The sequence below is a fragment of the Vigna unguiculata genome, chromosome 10 (genome assembly GCF_037176805.1).
Source record: "Vigna unguiculata cultivar grain cowpea cultivar isolate G323 ecotype 2 chromosome 10, ASM3717680v1, whole genome shotgun sequence".
Taxonomy (NCBI): domain Eukaryota; kingdom Viridiplantae; phylum Streptophyta; class Magnoliopsida; order Fabales; family Fabaceae; genus Vigna; species Vigna unguiculata.
This window is the reverse complement of record NC_140801.1, coordinates 15356104-15370080: the sequence shown is the minus strand read 5'-3', so window position 1 is coordinate 15370080 and position 13977 is coordinate 15356104. Positions and strand designations below refer to the sequence as shown.

Below are 13977 nucleotides of genomic sequence, written 5' to 3'. Positions count from 1 at the left end.
TCTGACCCTTCACAGGTATCACTTCCCACCATCTCGTTGCGCCTCTTTGATCAACACACAAGTCACTCATTCGTTCACTCAAAATGATACTCCTTTCATATCTACCGTGACAAGGAGGCAATCATCGCTGAGAAACCTTCCTCCAAAACCTCTATGGAACTTGCAAAACCCTTTGGACTCACCCCTTTATAGTCTTAAAGTCCCATTTTCTCAACATCGTATCCACTCTTTTTAAACCATATGTCCTACTAGTCATTTCAACCTTTGTCAATACCCTCATTGCACATTCTAAAGACTCTGTTCGCACTTGGAAACTAGCCGCTAAGCCTTGAAATTCCTTACCTTCATCATGTTTCCACTCTTTACAACCATAGGCCCGAAAAGCCAATCTTCCATTATCCAACGTTTACCCTTGAATAGTCTATCCTACCACTACCTCTCCTCTAAGATTCACCAAACTTGCAGTCATCCTTATGGTTATACTTAGTATAAGCCACTACTTCTCCAACATCTCCTCCACTTCTGTATTTACTTCAATTTCACAGTAGCAACCATTCTATTAGGAACTATTGTCACCGGTTCTTCCTCAGACACCCACACAAAAGTGAACTCCACCACACCAAGGTCAAAACTCTAGTACTTGTTTCAGAACACGTCTATAATCCTTTTACCATTTAGATCCTCTTCGTCTATTATTCACTTTCCTTCCTCAGATGTCTTTGATTCACATGAAGCTCTGCCCCCACTATTTAGCTTGATCCATACTTCATACGCAATCACTGACTCATCTCTTTTTAATCTAAGAACATCACCTCGTTGTTTGTCCCAGCTCATCGGAGTGAGATTGAGAAAACAACTGATTCACCCTTGAGACTATGTTCCAACCTTGCCAAGGGAAGAATTTGAATTGGGTTTGAATTTTAATACTTTGATCAGCACGAGGCACCACACCCGAGCGAGTCTCCACTTGATCGCAATTGTAGCAGAAACCATCATCTCAACCGCAACCCCTTCTTAAAGACAACCATGACTCCTTTATCATATTGGTGACACCAAAGAGTACATGATTCCAAGAAATCTGGCTCTTAGTCCAAGCTGTTGGCAAAAAGAAGGAAGTCGAGTGATTTTGAATGATGATCAAGCACTAATGAAGACAAAGTGTTAAATTATGCAAATGTTATCTTGTAAAATAAAATTAGTGTATTGTAGAATAGTTTAATTAAACTTAGAATCAGCAGCATGGCATTCGTCTTTCTAGAAGGTTTCTTATTTTTAGAAAAACTACAGTGATAATCGATTATCACTATTGATAATCGATTATATGTGCAGAACTTGTATTTTTCGAAAACCTACTGGAATAATCGATTATCTCCTGAAATAATCGATTATCCTGTTCAAAATTTGCTTTTCAGGAAACCTACTGGAATAATCGATTATCCTTAGTGATAATCGATTATCCTTGGCAGTTGGAACATAAAGATTCAGTTTTTAACTTAAATTTCGAAAACCTACTGGAATAATCGATTATCCTTAGTGATAATCGATTATCCTTGGCAGTTGGAACATAACGGCTCAATTCTTAACCTAATTTTCGAAAACTCTATTTAAGGAACTGCAGTTCAACTTCAAACATACCTTTTTAAGATTCAGAGTTCTTTGGTTGTGACTGCAAAGTGTTGCTCTGTGAGATTCTTAAAGAAAGCTTTGAAAAACCTAGTGTGAGTGAGCGATAACTTTTTCTAAGTGAGTTCTTAGAAGATTGAGTGTTGTGTTGTTGCTAGGAAAGCTGGTCATCCTCTGTGAGATTCAGGGGGAGTTTTGTTCATCTCTTGTGGTTGTTCAAGAGAGGTGTTTTCTAATCTTTTCTCTTATATAATCTGTTGTAATTTTGATTATTATAGTGATTGAGTTAATCTCTTTGTTTAAGAGATTAACAACTGGACGTAGGGTCTTTTGATCTGAACCTAGTGTGCATCTTCTTCCCTTAAACTCCTTATTTATCTGCACTTGCATTTAAAGTAACTATTACTTTAAGTTAATTAATTAAATTTTGAGAAAAATTTTCAAACCTGTCAAGATTTTTAAAAATCCAATTCACCCCCCTCTTGATTTTTGACCATTGTTTAGTCATTCCGCTGCGCGATACCAACAATTGGTATCAGAGCTTGCTTTGATAGTCATTCAAATTTTTCAAAAATGGTAGGGTCAAATCAAACTTTTGCTGAAGGTGCGTCTATCAATAGACCTCCACTTTTCACGGGTGAAAAATATCCTTTTTGGAAAGTCCGAATGCAAATATTTTTAGAATCAGTTGTTGTTTTGAATGGACCATTTGTGCATGTTAACGTTGTTAATGAAGTGCAGGAACCAAAGCCTTTTGCTCAATGGACTGCTGATGAAAACAGGCGAGCTCAATATGACATTAAAGCTAGAAACATTATATCATCTGCTCTAACTCTTGATGAGTTCTACATAATTTCTGTCTGCACCAGTGCACGCGAGATGTGGGAAATCCTTCGAGTGACTCATGAAGGAACTGACGATTTTAAACGGGCTAGAAAGAACTCCTTGATACAAGAATATGAGATGTTTCGAATGCAGCAAGGAGAAACCATCTACGATGTGCAGAAGCGGTTCACACACATTGTCAACCATCTCAATGGGCTAGGTAAAACATTTGATACTGATGAACTTAACATAAAAATTCTTAAATCTTTGAATAGGACTTGGCAGCCAAAGGTGACGGCTATCACGGAGTCACAGAATCTTGCAACAATGACCATGGTGGCTCTGTTTGGAAAACTGAGAGAGCACGAGCTTGAGCTGGGAAGACTGAATGATGAAGAAGATCAAGGAAGAAAGAAAAATATTGCTTTCAAAACCAAGGTTGTCAAAGGCAAAAAGCAAAAAGAGGAAGAAGATTCTGATGATGATGAGAATCTCAGTCTCATGATAAAGAAGTTCACAAAGTTCATGAAGTCCAAAGGAAGAAATCAATTCAAGAGTAATAAGAAGGAGAATCAAGGAAGCTCCTCAAACTTTAAATGCTATGGATGTGGAGAAACTGGTCATGTAAAAGCAGACTGCCCAAATTCAAAAAGGAGTGATGAAAAGAAAAGCAACAAATATTATAAGAAAAAGGCATACATAGCGTGGGAAGATAATGCCTCAAGTTCATCCAACTCTGAAGGATCCGATGAGGAAGAAGCAAACTTTTGCTTAATGGCCAATTGTGATCACTCTGATAGTGAGGTAAGCTCCTCTGACAATGAAAATTATTATGATTCTCTTTATGATGCTTTTCAAGAATTGCTTGCTAAATCCAGTAAACTAGATATTGCTCACAAAAAATTAAAAAAGGATTTTAAAGAATTACAAGACAATCTTGAAAAATCTCTTGAAGAAGAAAATGTTTTGAAAAATAAAATCTTAAGTTTAGAAAATAGAGAAATTGAGGCAGTTGAATGTGAATCTTGCAAAAGCTATATGTTTGAGTTAATGATTTTAGAAAAACAACTTAAAGATGCTTTAGAAAATAAATCTTTTGAAAAACATGCTTTTGAGAAGAAGAATCTAAGTAGAAATAAATATGTTCCTAAAAATAAAATTAAAAGGACTCGCAGAGTGTGGGTAGAAAAAGGAACTGCTCACTATAGAAATACTTGTTTAGCTACTTGTTTTTATTGCATGAAAAAGGGGCATACATCAAATAAATGCAATATTAAACACTATGATGTTCCAAATGGGAAGTATACTTGGATGCCTATTGCTAGATAATTCTTATATCTCTCTAACCCCAAGGACCCAATAAAGTTAATGGGGACCTAAAGAAATTATTTTTTCTTATTATGTAGTTAACTTCCAAAGCTAGAAAATCATTGTGGTACCTTGACAGTGGATGCTCAAGACACATGACGGGTGATAAAAGGAAGATCAAGAATCTCAAAAGAAAGGATCAAGGATTTGTTACATATGGAGATAACAATAAAGGAAAAATAATTGGAATTGGAGATGTTGGTGGAGGGGATACCTTGGAGATCAAGGATGTGCTACTTGTAGAAGGACTGAAGCACAATCTTCTCAGTATTAGTCAACTATGCGACAAAGGTCTCAAAGTTATCTTTGAAAGTGATTACTGCACTATCCACCAAAAGGATTCTAATGAAATTGCTTTGAAAGGTATGAGACACAACAATATCTATTTAATTGATCTTGATTGTGCATCATCTAGTAATATAACATGTCTAGTTGCAAAAGAAGAAAATCCTCTGTTGTGGCATAAAAGGGCTGCTCATATTCACATGAAACAGTTGAATAAGTTGATTTCTAAGGAATTAGTAATTGGTTTACCAAAAATAAAATTTGAAAAAGATAAAATATGTGCTGCTTGTCAAAAAGTAAAGCAAGTAAGATCATCCTTTCATTCAAAAAATATTTTATCTACTTCAAAGCCTTTAGAGCTTTTGCATATGGATTTATTTGGTCCCTCTAGGATTAAGAGTTATGGAGGAAATTATTATGCTCTTGTTATTGTGGATGACTACTCTAGGTTTACTTGGACCTTCTTTCTTACCTTAAAAAGTGAAGCCTTTAAAGCATTTAAAAAATTTGCAAAATTAGTTCAAAATGAAAAAGATTTGAAAATTATGATTATAAGAAGTGATCATGGTGGGGAATTTCAAAATGAGTCATGTGAAAAGTTTTGTGATAAAAATGGAATTTTGCATAATTTCTCTGCACCTAGGACACCTCAACAAAATGGAGTTGTAGAGAGGAAAAATAGATCTTTAGAGGAACTAGCTAGAATAATGCTAAATGAATATAATGTTCCTAAATATTTTTGGGCTGATGCTGTGAGTACTGCATGTTATGTTTTAAATAGAATGCTTATTAGGCCTATTTTAAAAATTACTCCTTATGAATTATTTAAAGGTAGAAAGCCAAATATTGCTCATCTTAAAATTTTTGGATGCACGTGTTTTGTTTTAAATAATGGAAAAGAAAACTTAGGAAAATTTGATTCTAAAGCTGATGAGGCAATATTTCTAGGATATTCTCTTACTAGTAAAGCATATAGAGTATTTAATCGAAGAACTTTGAATATTGAAGAATCCATGCATGTTGTCTTTGATGAAGTTGTAGACCTTGAGGTGAACCCTCTTGAGTCAAATAAGCAAATTACAGGTGATGAAGAATATATTCAGGAGGCACTTGATGAGATGTATTTAAATGAGAATCCACCTTATCAATCTGAAGATCTTGAAAAATGCTGGAAGTCACCAAGAGGACTATCTCTAGACAACATCATTGGTGATATTTCAAAAGGGATAATCACTAGAAATATGAACAATTTCTGTATGAATGTTGCTTTTGTTTCGCAGATAGAACCAAAAAATGTTCAAGAAGCTCTTCAAGATGATCAATGGTGCATTGCAATGCAAGAGGAGCTCAATCAATTTGAAAGAAATAAAGTATGGGAGTTGATTCCAAGAAATGAATCACTTCAAGTGATTGGAACAAGATGGGTTTTCAGAAATAAGATGGATGAAGATGGAAATATTACTAAGAACAAAGCTAGGCTTGTGGCAAAGGGATATCGACAAGAAGAAGGTATAGACTATGATGAAACATACGCCCCTGTTGCAAGGTTAGAAGCTATACGCTTACTTCTTGCTTATGCCTCTATTATGAAATTTAAATTATATCAAATGGATGTCAAAAGTGCTTTCCTAAATGGTTTTATCAAAGAAGATGTGTACGTTGAACAACCTCCTAGTTTTGAGGATTACAAATTTCCAAATCATATTTATAAATTGAAAAAGGCACTTTACGGTTTAAAACAAGCACCTAGATCTTGGTATGAACGCTTAAGCACATTTTTGCTCGAAAATGATTTTGAAAGAGGTAAAATAGACTCAACTTTGTTTATTAAAAGAGTAGATAAACACATTTTATTGGTTCAAGTGTATGTTGACGATATAATTTTTGGATCAACTGATAAATCTCTATGTGAAGGTTGCAAGCATAATGCAGGGTGAGTTTGAAATGTCAATGATGGAAGAATTAAACTTCTTCCTTGGTTTGCAAATTAAACAAATGGATGAAGGGGCATTCATATCTCAATCTAAATATTGTAAGGAAATACTTAAAAAATTTGAAATGGATAGTGCTAAAGCAGCAAGTACTCCTATGGCAACTTCCTGCTATTTGGATAAAGATGAATCAGGTATTGAGGTAAATCAAACCATGTTTAGAGGTATGATAGGATCTCTTTTATATCTTACTGCAAGTAGACCTGATATTATGCAATCTGTATGCGTTTGTGCTAGATATCAAGCTAATCCTAAGGAATCACATCTTATAGTAGTAAAAAGAATCTTAAAATATCTTAAAGAAACTATATCTTTTGGACTTTGGTATCCTTCTGGGGCATCACTTAGTTTAATAGGGTACTCTGATGCTGATTATGGTGGCTGTAAAATAGATAGAAAAAGTACCAGTGGTACTTGTCATCTCTTAGGAAGCTCATTAGTTTCTTGGCACTCCAAAAAACAAGCCTGTGTGGCTTTGTCAACTACAGAGGCTGAATACATTGCTGCTGGCAATTGTTGTGCCCAAATCCTATGGAAGAAGCAACAATTAGAGGATTACAGTATCTATCTAAATCATATACCTCTAAAATGCGACAATACTAGTGCCATAAACTTAACTAAGAATCCCATAATGCATTCTAGGACAAAACACATAGAAATTAGACACCACTTCTTAAGCGATCACATAAGTAAAGGCAATTGTGTGATAGACTATGTAGACACCAAGCATCAATTGGCAGACATCTTTACAAAGCCTTTAGCCAAAGATAGATTTTATGAGCTTAGGAGAGATTTAGGAATATTAGAAGTCTCTTGAAAGAGCAATAACCTTCATTTTTCATATTTTCGTAAAACAACGCTCAATAATCGATTACCACTCATGATAATCGATTATCCTCTCCCAAAATAAGTTCTAAATTCCTGGAATAATCGATTATCAAGCAGAATAATCGATTATCGTGACCCTGATCAAAATACTCAAAATCGTTCTGGAATAATCGATTATTACTTACAATAATCGATTATTTGTTCATACCAATCATTTCTGGAATTCATATTATGAAACAATAATCAATTATCACTTAGGATAATCGATTATTGCACGACGTTATGTAAAAATTTTCAAAAAAATAGTCATTGTAACGGCTAGATTTGCTTTGATTTTCGCATTTTAGCCGTTGGGAGCCTATTCTTTATAAATTACGAGTCCAAATTTCAACTATTCACGCAGAAACGAACTCCTCTCATCATTTACCCCCTTTTTCTTTTCAAACAAAACCCTAAAAGTGTCATCCTTTGCTCTTACAATCAGCACCATGGCAGAATCATCTCGCAGAAAGATCCCAACACGTAGACGAACTGCTCCACGTCCAACTCAACCTTCCATCAGATCAGCATCCATTGAAGGTTGGATCTCTGACGAAGATCGAAGGGATGAATTCGTTCAGATTTGGAAAAACAAAGCACTCATCTCTCCCAAGTACATCACTCTTTGAAAATTCACAACTGCAGGTTTGAGTTTCCTGCTCTCTTTAATTTTCAAGGCATTAGACCATTTGTGGAAATGCATGGAAACTGTAAGACCCGAGAAAATTAAATAGTTATTTAAATAATTATTTAATTATGATGGGTAATAGAAACATTTAAAGCAATTAATGTGAGGAACTATGACATGGAAAAGTACTAGCTCAAGTGGTTGAGAGTACTTTATTGTGTGTGAGGACTTGGGTTCGAGTCCTATGTGTGCCACTTGGGTGTTATTTAAATTATGTGTTTTTGTGTGTTTATATATTGAATACATGGGGTGATGATAAATTCCTAGAATTGTAGGAGTTATCATGAAATCTGGATTGGTTGAATGGTTTGGCCTTGGTTTGGTATGTGCATGGGTGTGGGTTCAAACCTTGTTGAGAACTAAATAATTTCTTTTTGCCAATTTTTCCTTTGGCATGAATGTGAAAAGGTTTGGAAAACCTAGTAGCCAAGAAGGCAGCCGTGAGTGCTGGAAAAATACACTGTGAAGGATATTGAGTAGACATTAACACACACTTTTATTGTAATTTTCGTTTTAAAAGGTTAAGTGAAATTAAGGGTGGAATGAATTAGAGTGAGAGAGGATAATTAAGGGTCTGAGACAGGGGAGTGCATACGGAATCACAGACTTCTGAAACCATTGTGGAAGAGTGAGGCAAGAGCAAGGGTGAGTTTGAATTAAAAGTCACGTGCAATCTGTGTTTGGAGCGAGGATCAGAGGTTAGGGGAGCTGGAGCCGAATCTTTTATTTCTTGTTTTTATTTGTATGAAATGTATGAGAATTTGAATGCATGTACTCTGCTATTTCATGTATTTTCGTATTTTCTGCAATTTTCCAGAAATCGCCTGGCGGGTTATGAATAACCGCCAGGCGACTCATCTTATTTCTAGGTAATTGGGGGTTCTGGAGACGGAACCGCCTGGCGGCACGGGCTTAACCGCCAGGCGGTGCATGTTAGAGTACCCAGTTTTCTGGGTTTTATGAAGGGCCTAGCGGTGACGAATACCTGCTAGGCGACGCGAGCCACTTTTGGCTCGATTTTGATGTTTCACAGGTTCTGGGAGGTTTCTAATCAAGGAGAAATTGCGTTCTAATATTTATGAATGATTAAACATCGTATTTCATTGCAAATTCGTGGAATTGGGGTTTAATTGAGAAGAAGATTGCATGAAGGTTATCTTAGGGTTGATGAATTGGGGATTTCGAAAACGACACTAATCTAAATGGAAAGGGTGAATGAATTCGGGTATGGGAAGTGTTAGAGAATGAATTGTAATCCTAAAAGATGGAATCGTATCCTATAGAGTCATAAATTGGTTGAACTCAGAGTTGTTCTGAAAGGGTCGAGGTTCGCAGGTGCAAAGAAAAATGTTGGGGTTCCTGGAACAGCAGGAACCGCCTGGCGGCACGTTGGTTACCGCCAGGCGCCATATTAGTGAAACATGGTGTCTGATTCATGGAAAACGCTGTTTTTCGTACTTTTCGTGGAACAGGAACCGCCCGGCTCTAGTTTCATGCCGCCAGGCGCCATCGATTTTTCTGGTATGTGCAGTTTTCGTAAAACTGCATTTACCGTTTCGTTAACCGTCCGATTTAGGTGAAATTTGGACAGGTAGTCCATAACATGTAGTTCTTCACTATGAACGGTGGAGATTTTATTTGGAGGACAGTAGCTAGAGATATACGTCACGCATGATTGGTTGTTTGAATTCCCTAATAGTATGATTACTAATGGATGATTAAGTGTTCTCAAGTGCTGGTATGGCCTTGATTGGTGAATGTATATATAGATATATAAATGTGTGATTGATGATTATGTTTTTGGTAGTGCTTGCTGAGGCATGTTGAATATATGAAGCTATATATGTTAACTCGAATTTATGATGTTATAAGTGTGTGAATAAGACCACTATTGATGATACCACTATGACCGAGTGTTGAATGATCATGACGGGTTTTGGGAAAGTATGAGAATATGATAATCATACTTTAAATGTAATAGAATTGCTAGGGCGTGCAGAATAAGTATATAGCTTTGATTGTGTCTTATGTGGAGTATGTGAATTGTAAGCATGCAAAGGGTTGGAAAAATGAGAAGGGGAAATAAAGTATGTGTTGGAGTTGACTTAAGAGGTAAGTATATATGAATTATAAAAGAGAGAAATGTGTGCTTATACTTGAAAGATGCATGTGTTGTGATGTTGTAATTTGGAATATATGAATGTGTATGTTGATTTCTGGATGTTTGAGAATTAAATGGTTGAATTCTAGGAAATGAATTAGAGTACCTAAAACTAGTAGTGTCACATTACTGGTGTAGCGCCTAGCGGTGTAGACTGAACCACCAGGCGATAATATGAAACAAGAATGTCTTATAAGTTGTGGCGCCCGACGGTGATGTAGAACCGCCAGACGGTCTGTACTGCCATTTCGTTTAGTGGCTCTTAGGCTACGCTAGGCGATGGTGTAGTGGCAGGGTGCATTGTGATATGTTTTGCATGGTTTGTTGTGTGGGTCCTGGTCTGGGATATGCTTGATGTTGTCATGAGCGGGTAGGTTCATGACTGGTGATGAACACGTGATGATATGAGCGGGGAGGTTCATATCCTATTACTCTCGTGTGGGGATACGAGCGAGGTAGGTTCGTATGTTCCGTGCTCACACTTGAGAGATGCTGCGTGCGGGGAGGTACGTAGCTGGTGGATCACGTGTGTTGGACTACGAGCGGGGAGGTTCGTAGAGTTGGACCACGAGCGGGCAGGTTCGTGGAAGCATTGGAATCCCTAAGACCAGCTTGAGTATATACCTTGTGTAAGGTGGCGTACTTTGCTTGTTTTCTTTATCATGTTGTGTTGTGAAACTTGGATCAGGGGATGCTGTGCCATGAGCGGGTAGGTTCATGGATGGTGGTGAACACGTGATGATATGAGCGGGGAGGTTCATATCATGTTACTCTCGTGTGGGGATACGAGCGAGGTAGGTTCGTATGTTCCGTGCTCACACTTGAGAGATGCTACGTGCGGGGAGGTACGTAGCTGGTGGATCACGTGTGTTGGACTACGGGCGGGTAGGTCCGTAGAGCAGGACTACGAGCGGGGAGGTTCGTAGAGGCAGGACCACGAGCGGGCAGGTTCGTGTGAGCATCATAAACCCTGAATCCGAGGCTAATTATTTATGTGTTGTGAAGGTTGAAAAGCCTTGGGGATTAAGGTCTGGGCCAAGAATTAACTAGAATAAAATAGATGGGTGTATCTTGACTTTTTTTATTAACTTATATGTTAATTATTTATGAGCTCACCCTATCTGCTTGTGTTTGGCGATGATCGTGTAATGCGTTACACGGGAGCAGATGATGTTGCAGGTGGTGCTGATGAGGCATAACATCGGAGAGAGGGTTAACTGGGAAAAGCTTTTACTGGAGTTTTACCATTATTGTTTTTATAAAATTTGTAAATAGTGTCTTACTGATTTATGAATTTGGATACTGTATTGGAGTTTCATAAATTATGGATTTTTGGATAACATCGGATTAATAAATGTTTTAAAATTTCCCGCGTTTTTGGGAAGCGAAGTATAATAAATGATGTTTTCATCATATTTCTTAATTTTTATTACTTAAATTAGTAATATCCGACCGGGATGTTACAGAAACTACTATCCTGATCTTGTACGAGTGTTCTACTACAATCTCAAGATCAGAGATGAAGTTGCTTTATCAAAGGTGAAGGGAGTGGACATTATCATCGACAATGATATTTGGGAAAATGTGGCGAAATTTCCCATCAATGATGCTGCGGAATCAATTCTCCATGGGATTGATGGCTTCAATCGAATCCTGGCCTATCAATCTTTCTTACGCAATCCAGCACAGGATGTTGGGAGACAATTATTGGCTGGAGGACTAAAAATGGATGAAAGACTCATCCATTACTTAATTGTCTGGATTTTGTGTCCTAGAGGAACCAATCATGCTCAATGCTCAGAGGCTGACCTTCTCATCATGTATGTGATTCTAAATCGTGTTCCGATAAAATGGTCTAGTTTAATCCTTGACACTATGCTCAAAGCAAAGAGGTACCCACAATATCCTCTCCCATATTCCCTCTTAATTTCAAGGATTTGCGAATACAAAGGAGTTGATACCACCGGGGAGCTTTGTCAAAATACCCTACGTGCAAATGAAATTGCTGAAAGTTCTCTCAAACAACTAAAACTTGTTCCTCTTGGTGATACCTATGTCCATAGAGATGATATGCCCAACTATGACGCTGAAGATGAAGAACTTCCTCCTATTGATCCCATACCTCCTGCTACACAAAATGTTGGCTCTTCAAGTGGTGTTGGCTCATCTTTCTCTATAGAAGACAACACAGCCAACATGAACAAACGACTAGAAGAATTGTTTCTTCTGTCTAACTCTCGTCATGAAGAAGTTGTCGGGCTCATTAGGGGGATTGATACTAGAATTTCCCACTTAGAACATAGGTTTGATAAGGAATTCACTCATTATGATGACATGAGTGCAGAATTTTAGGGGGAGGATTTCTAGTATATGTTTTACCACTGCTTGTAGTCTCTTTTCATTTCCGAATCAATAAATGATTAAGTATTTTATCTCCTGTTGTGTCCCCTCAAGCATTATTTCATTTAGGGGGAGCTCTACCCTTTTCTCATATGATCAAAAAAGGGGGAGAATAAGTTTAAATGATAAAGACACATTATTTTATTTTAACCATTCTCTTTGCAAGTCTCTAAATTGCAGGTAGCAACAAGTCCTTAAACATATTTTTGATCATCATCAAAAAGGGGGAGATTGTTGGCAAAAAGAAGGAAGTCGAGTGATTTTGAATGATGATCAAGCACTAATGAAGACAAAGTGTTAAATTATGCAAATGTTATCTTGTAAAATAAAATAAGTGTATTGTAGAATAGTTTAATTAAACTTAGAATCAGCAGCATGGCATTCGTCTTTCTAGAAGGTTTCTTATTTTTAGAAAAACTACAGTGATAATCGATTATCACTATTGATAATCGATTATCTGTGCAAAACTTGTATTTTTTGAAAACCTACTGGAATAATCGATTATCTCCTGAAATAATCGATTATCCTGTTCAAAATTTGCTTTTCAGGAAACCTACTAGAATAATCGATTATCCTTAGTGATAATCGATTATCCTTGGCAGTTGGAACATAAAGATTCAGTTTTTAACTTAAATTTCGAAAACCTACTAGAATAATCGATTATCCTTAGTGATAATCGATTATCCTTGGTAGTTGGAACATAACGGCTCAATTCTTAACCTAATTTTCGAAAACTCTATTTAAGGAACTGCAGTTCAACTTCAAACATACCTTTTTAAGATTCAGAGTTCTTTGGCTGTGACTGCAAAGTGTTGCTTTGTGAGATTCTTAAAGAAAGCCTTGAAAAACCTAGTGTGAGTGAGCGATAACTTTTTCTAAGTGAGTTCTTAGAAGATTGAGTGTTGTGCTGTTGCTAGGAAAGCTGGTCATCCTCTATGAGATTTAGGGGGAGTTTTGTTCATCTCTTGTGGTTGTTCAAGAGAGGTGTTTTCTAATCTTTTCTCTTATATAATCTGTTGTAATTTTGATTATTATAGTGATTGAGTTAATCTCCTTGTTTAAGAGATTAACAACTGGACGTAGGGTCTTTTGATCCGAACCAGTATAAATATCAGTGTGCATCTTCTTCCCTTAAACTCCTTATTTATCTGCACTTGCATTTAAAGTAACTATTACTTTAAGTTAATTAATTAAATTTTGAGAAAAATTTTAAAACCTGCCAAGATTTTTAAAAATCCAATTCACCCCCCCTCTTGATTTTTTACCATTGTTTAGTCATTCCGCTGCGCGATACCAACACAAGCATCTCTTTGTAAGGTGCATCTCTGGATGAGATTTATTCGTGCTAACCACTTTAGCATCAACCATTGTAGACACCCTGTCAACCACTCAAAACTTTTCTTTCCATCCCCTCCTTCTGGTGCGTGAAACCTTCCACTTTATACACAAGGTCAAATGTCCTGTTCATGGGGACTACTTTTCCTTGAAACATCCCACTAACAATTTGAAAAGATCCATCCTCTCCTGCTGACTATTAATCTTAGTATGAATCCCTTATGCCACTTCTTCCCTAACCATAAATTCTTATTTCCCCTACTTAGGAACGTCACCTTTCCTGACTGATCAGTAAACCCTTATCCATGTCAGCCTCTCACTAGAGGTTCGTTATCTTTTCGCACTTCACGGTCTCCTCCCTTCCTAGCTTTCTCGTTGCCAAGCAATCTCTCCACTTTCCGTAACCTAGAATTTGCCTATTTTTCCTCCTCCAC

General features: G+C 36.9%; 1 protein-coding gene across 1 annotated transcript; it reads left to right on the top strand.

Moving 5' to 3' along the window:
* Positions 1-2196: 2196 nt before the first annotated feature.
* LOC146882217 (uncharacterized) lies at positions 2197-5419 on the top strand. The gene is made up of 5 exons (XM_085667327.1): positions 2197-3004; positions 3191-3252; positions 3855-4179; positions 5050-5310; positions 5382-5419. Exons 1-5 carry the CDS (start codon positions 2197-2199, stop codon positions 5417-5419), a joined length of 1494 nt encoding a protein of 497 aa, XP_085523453.1.
* The last annotated feature ends 8558 nt before the right edge of the window (positions 5420-13977 follow it).

What these genes read in the sequence shown, in the direction of transcription:
- LOC146882217 (XM_085667327.1), top strand. Translation starts at nt 2,197, where the DNA reads ATGGTAGGGTCAAATCAAACTTTTGCTGAAGGTGCGTCTATCAATAGA. An exon ending in AGGAAGAAATCAATTCAAGA is followed by an intron (nt 3,005 to 3,190) that starts GTAATAAGAAGG and finishes CCAACTCTGAAG; the next exon opens with GATCCGATGAGGAAGAAGCA. An exon ending in ATCTCTAGACAACATCATTG is followed by an intron (nt 5,311 to 5,381) that starts GTGATATTTCAA and finishes TTTGTTTCGCAG; the next exon opens with ATAGAACCAAAAAATGTTCA.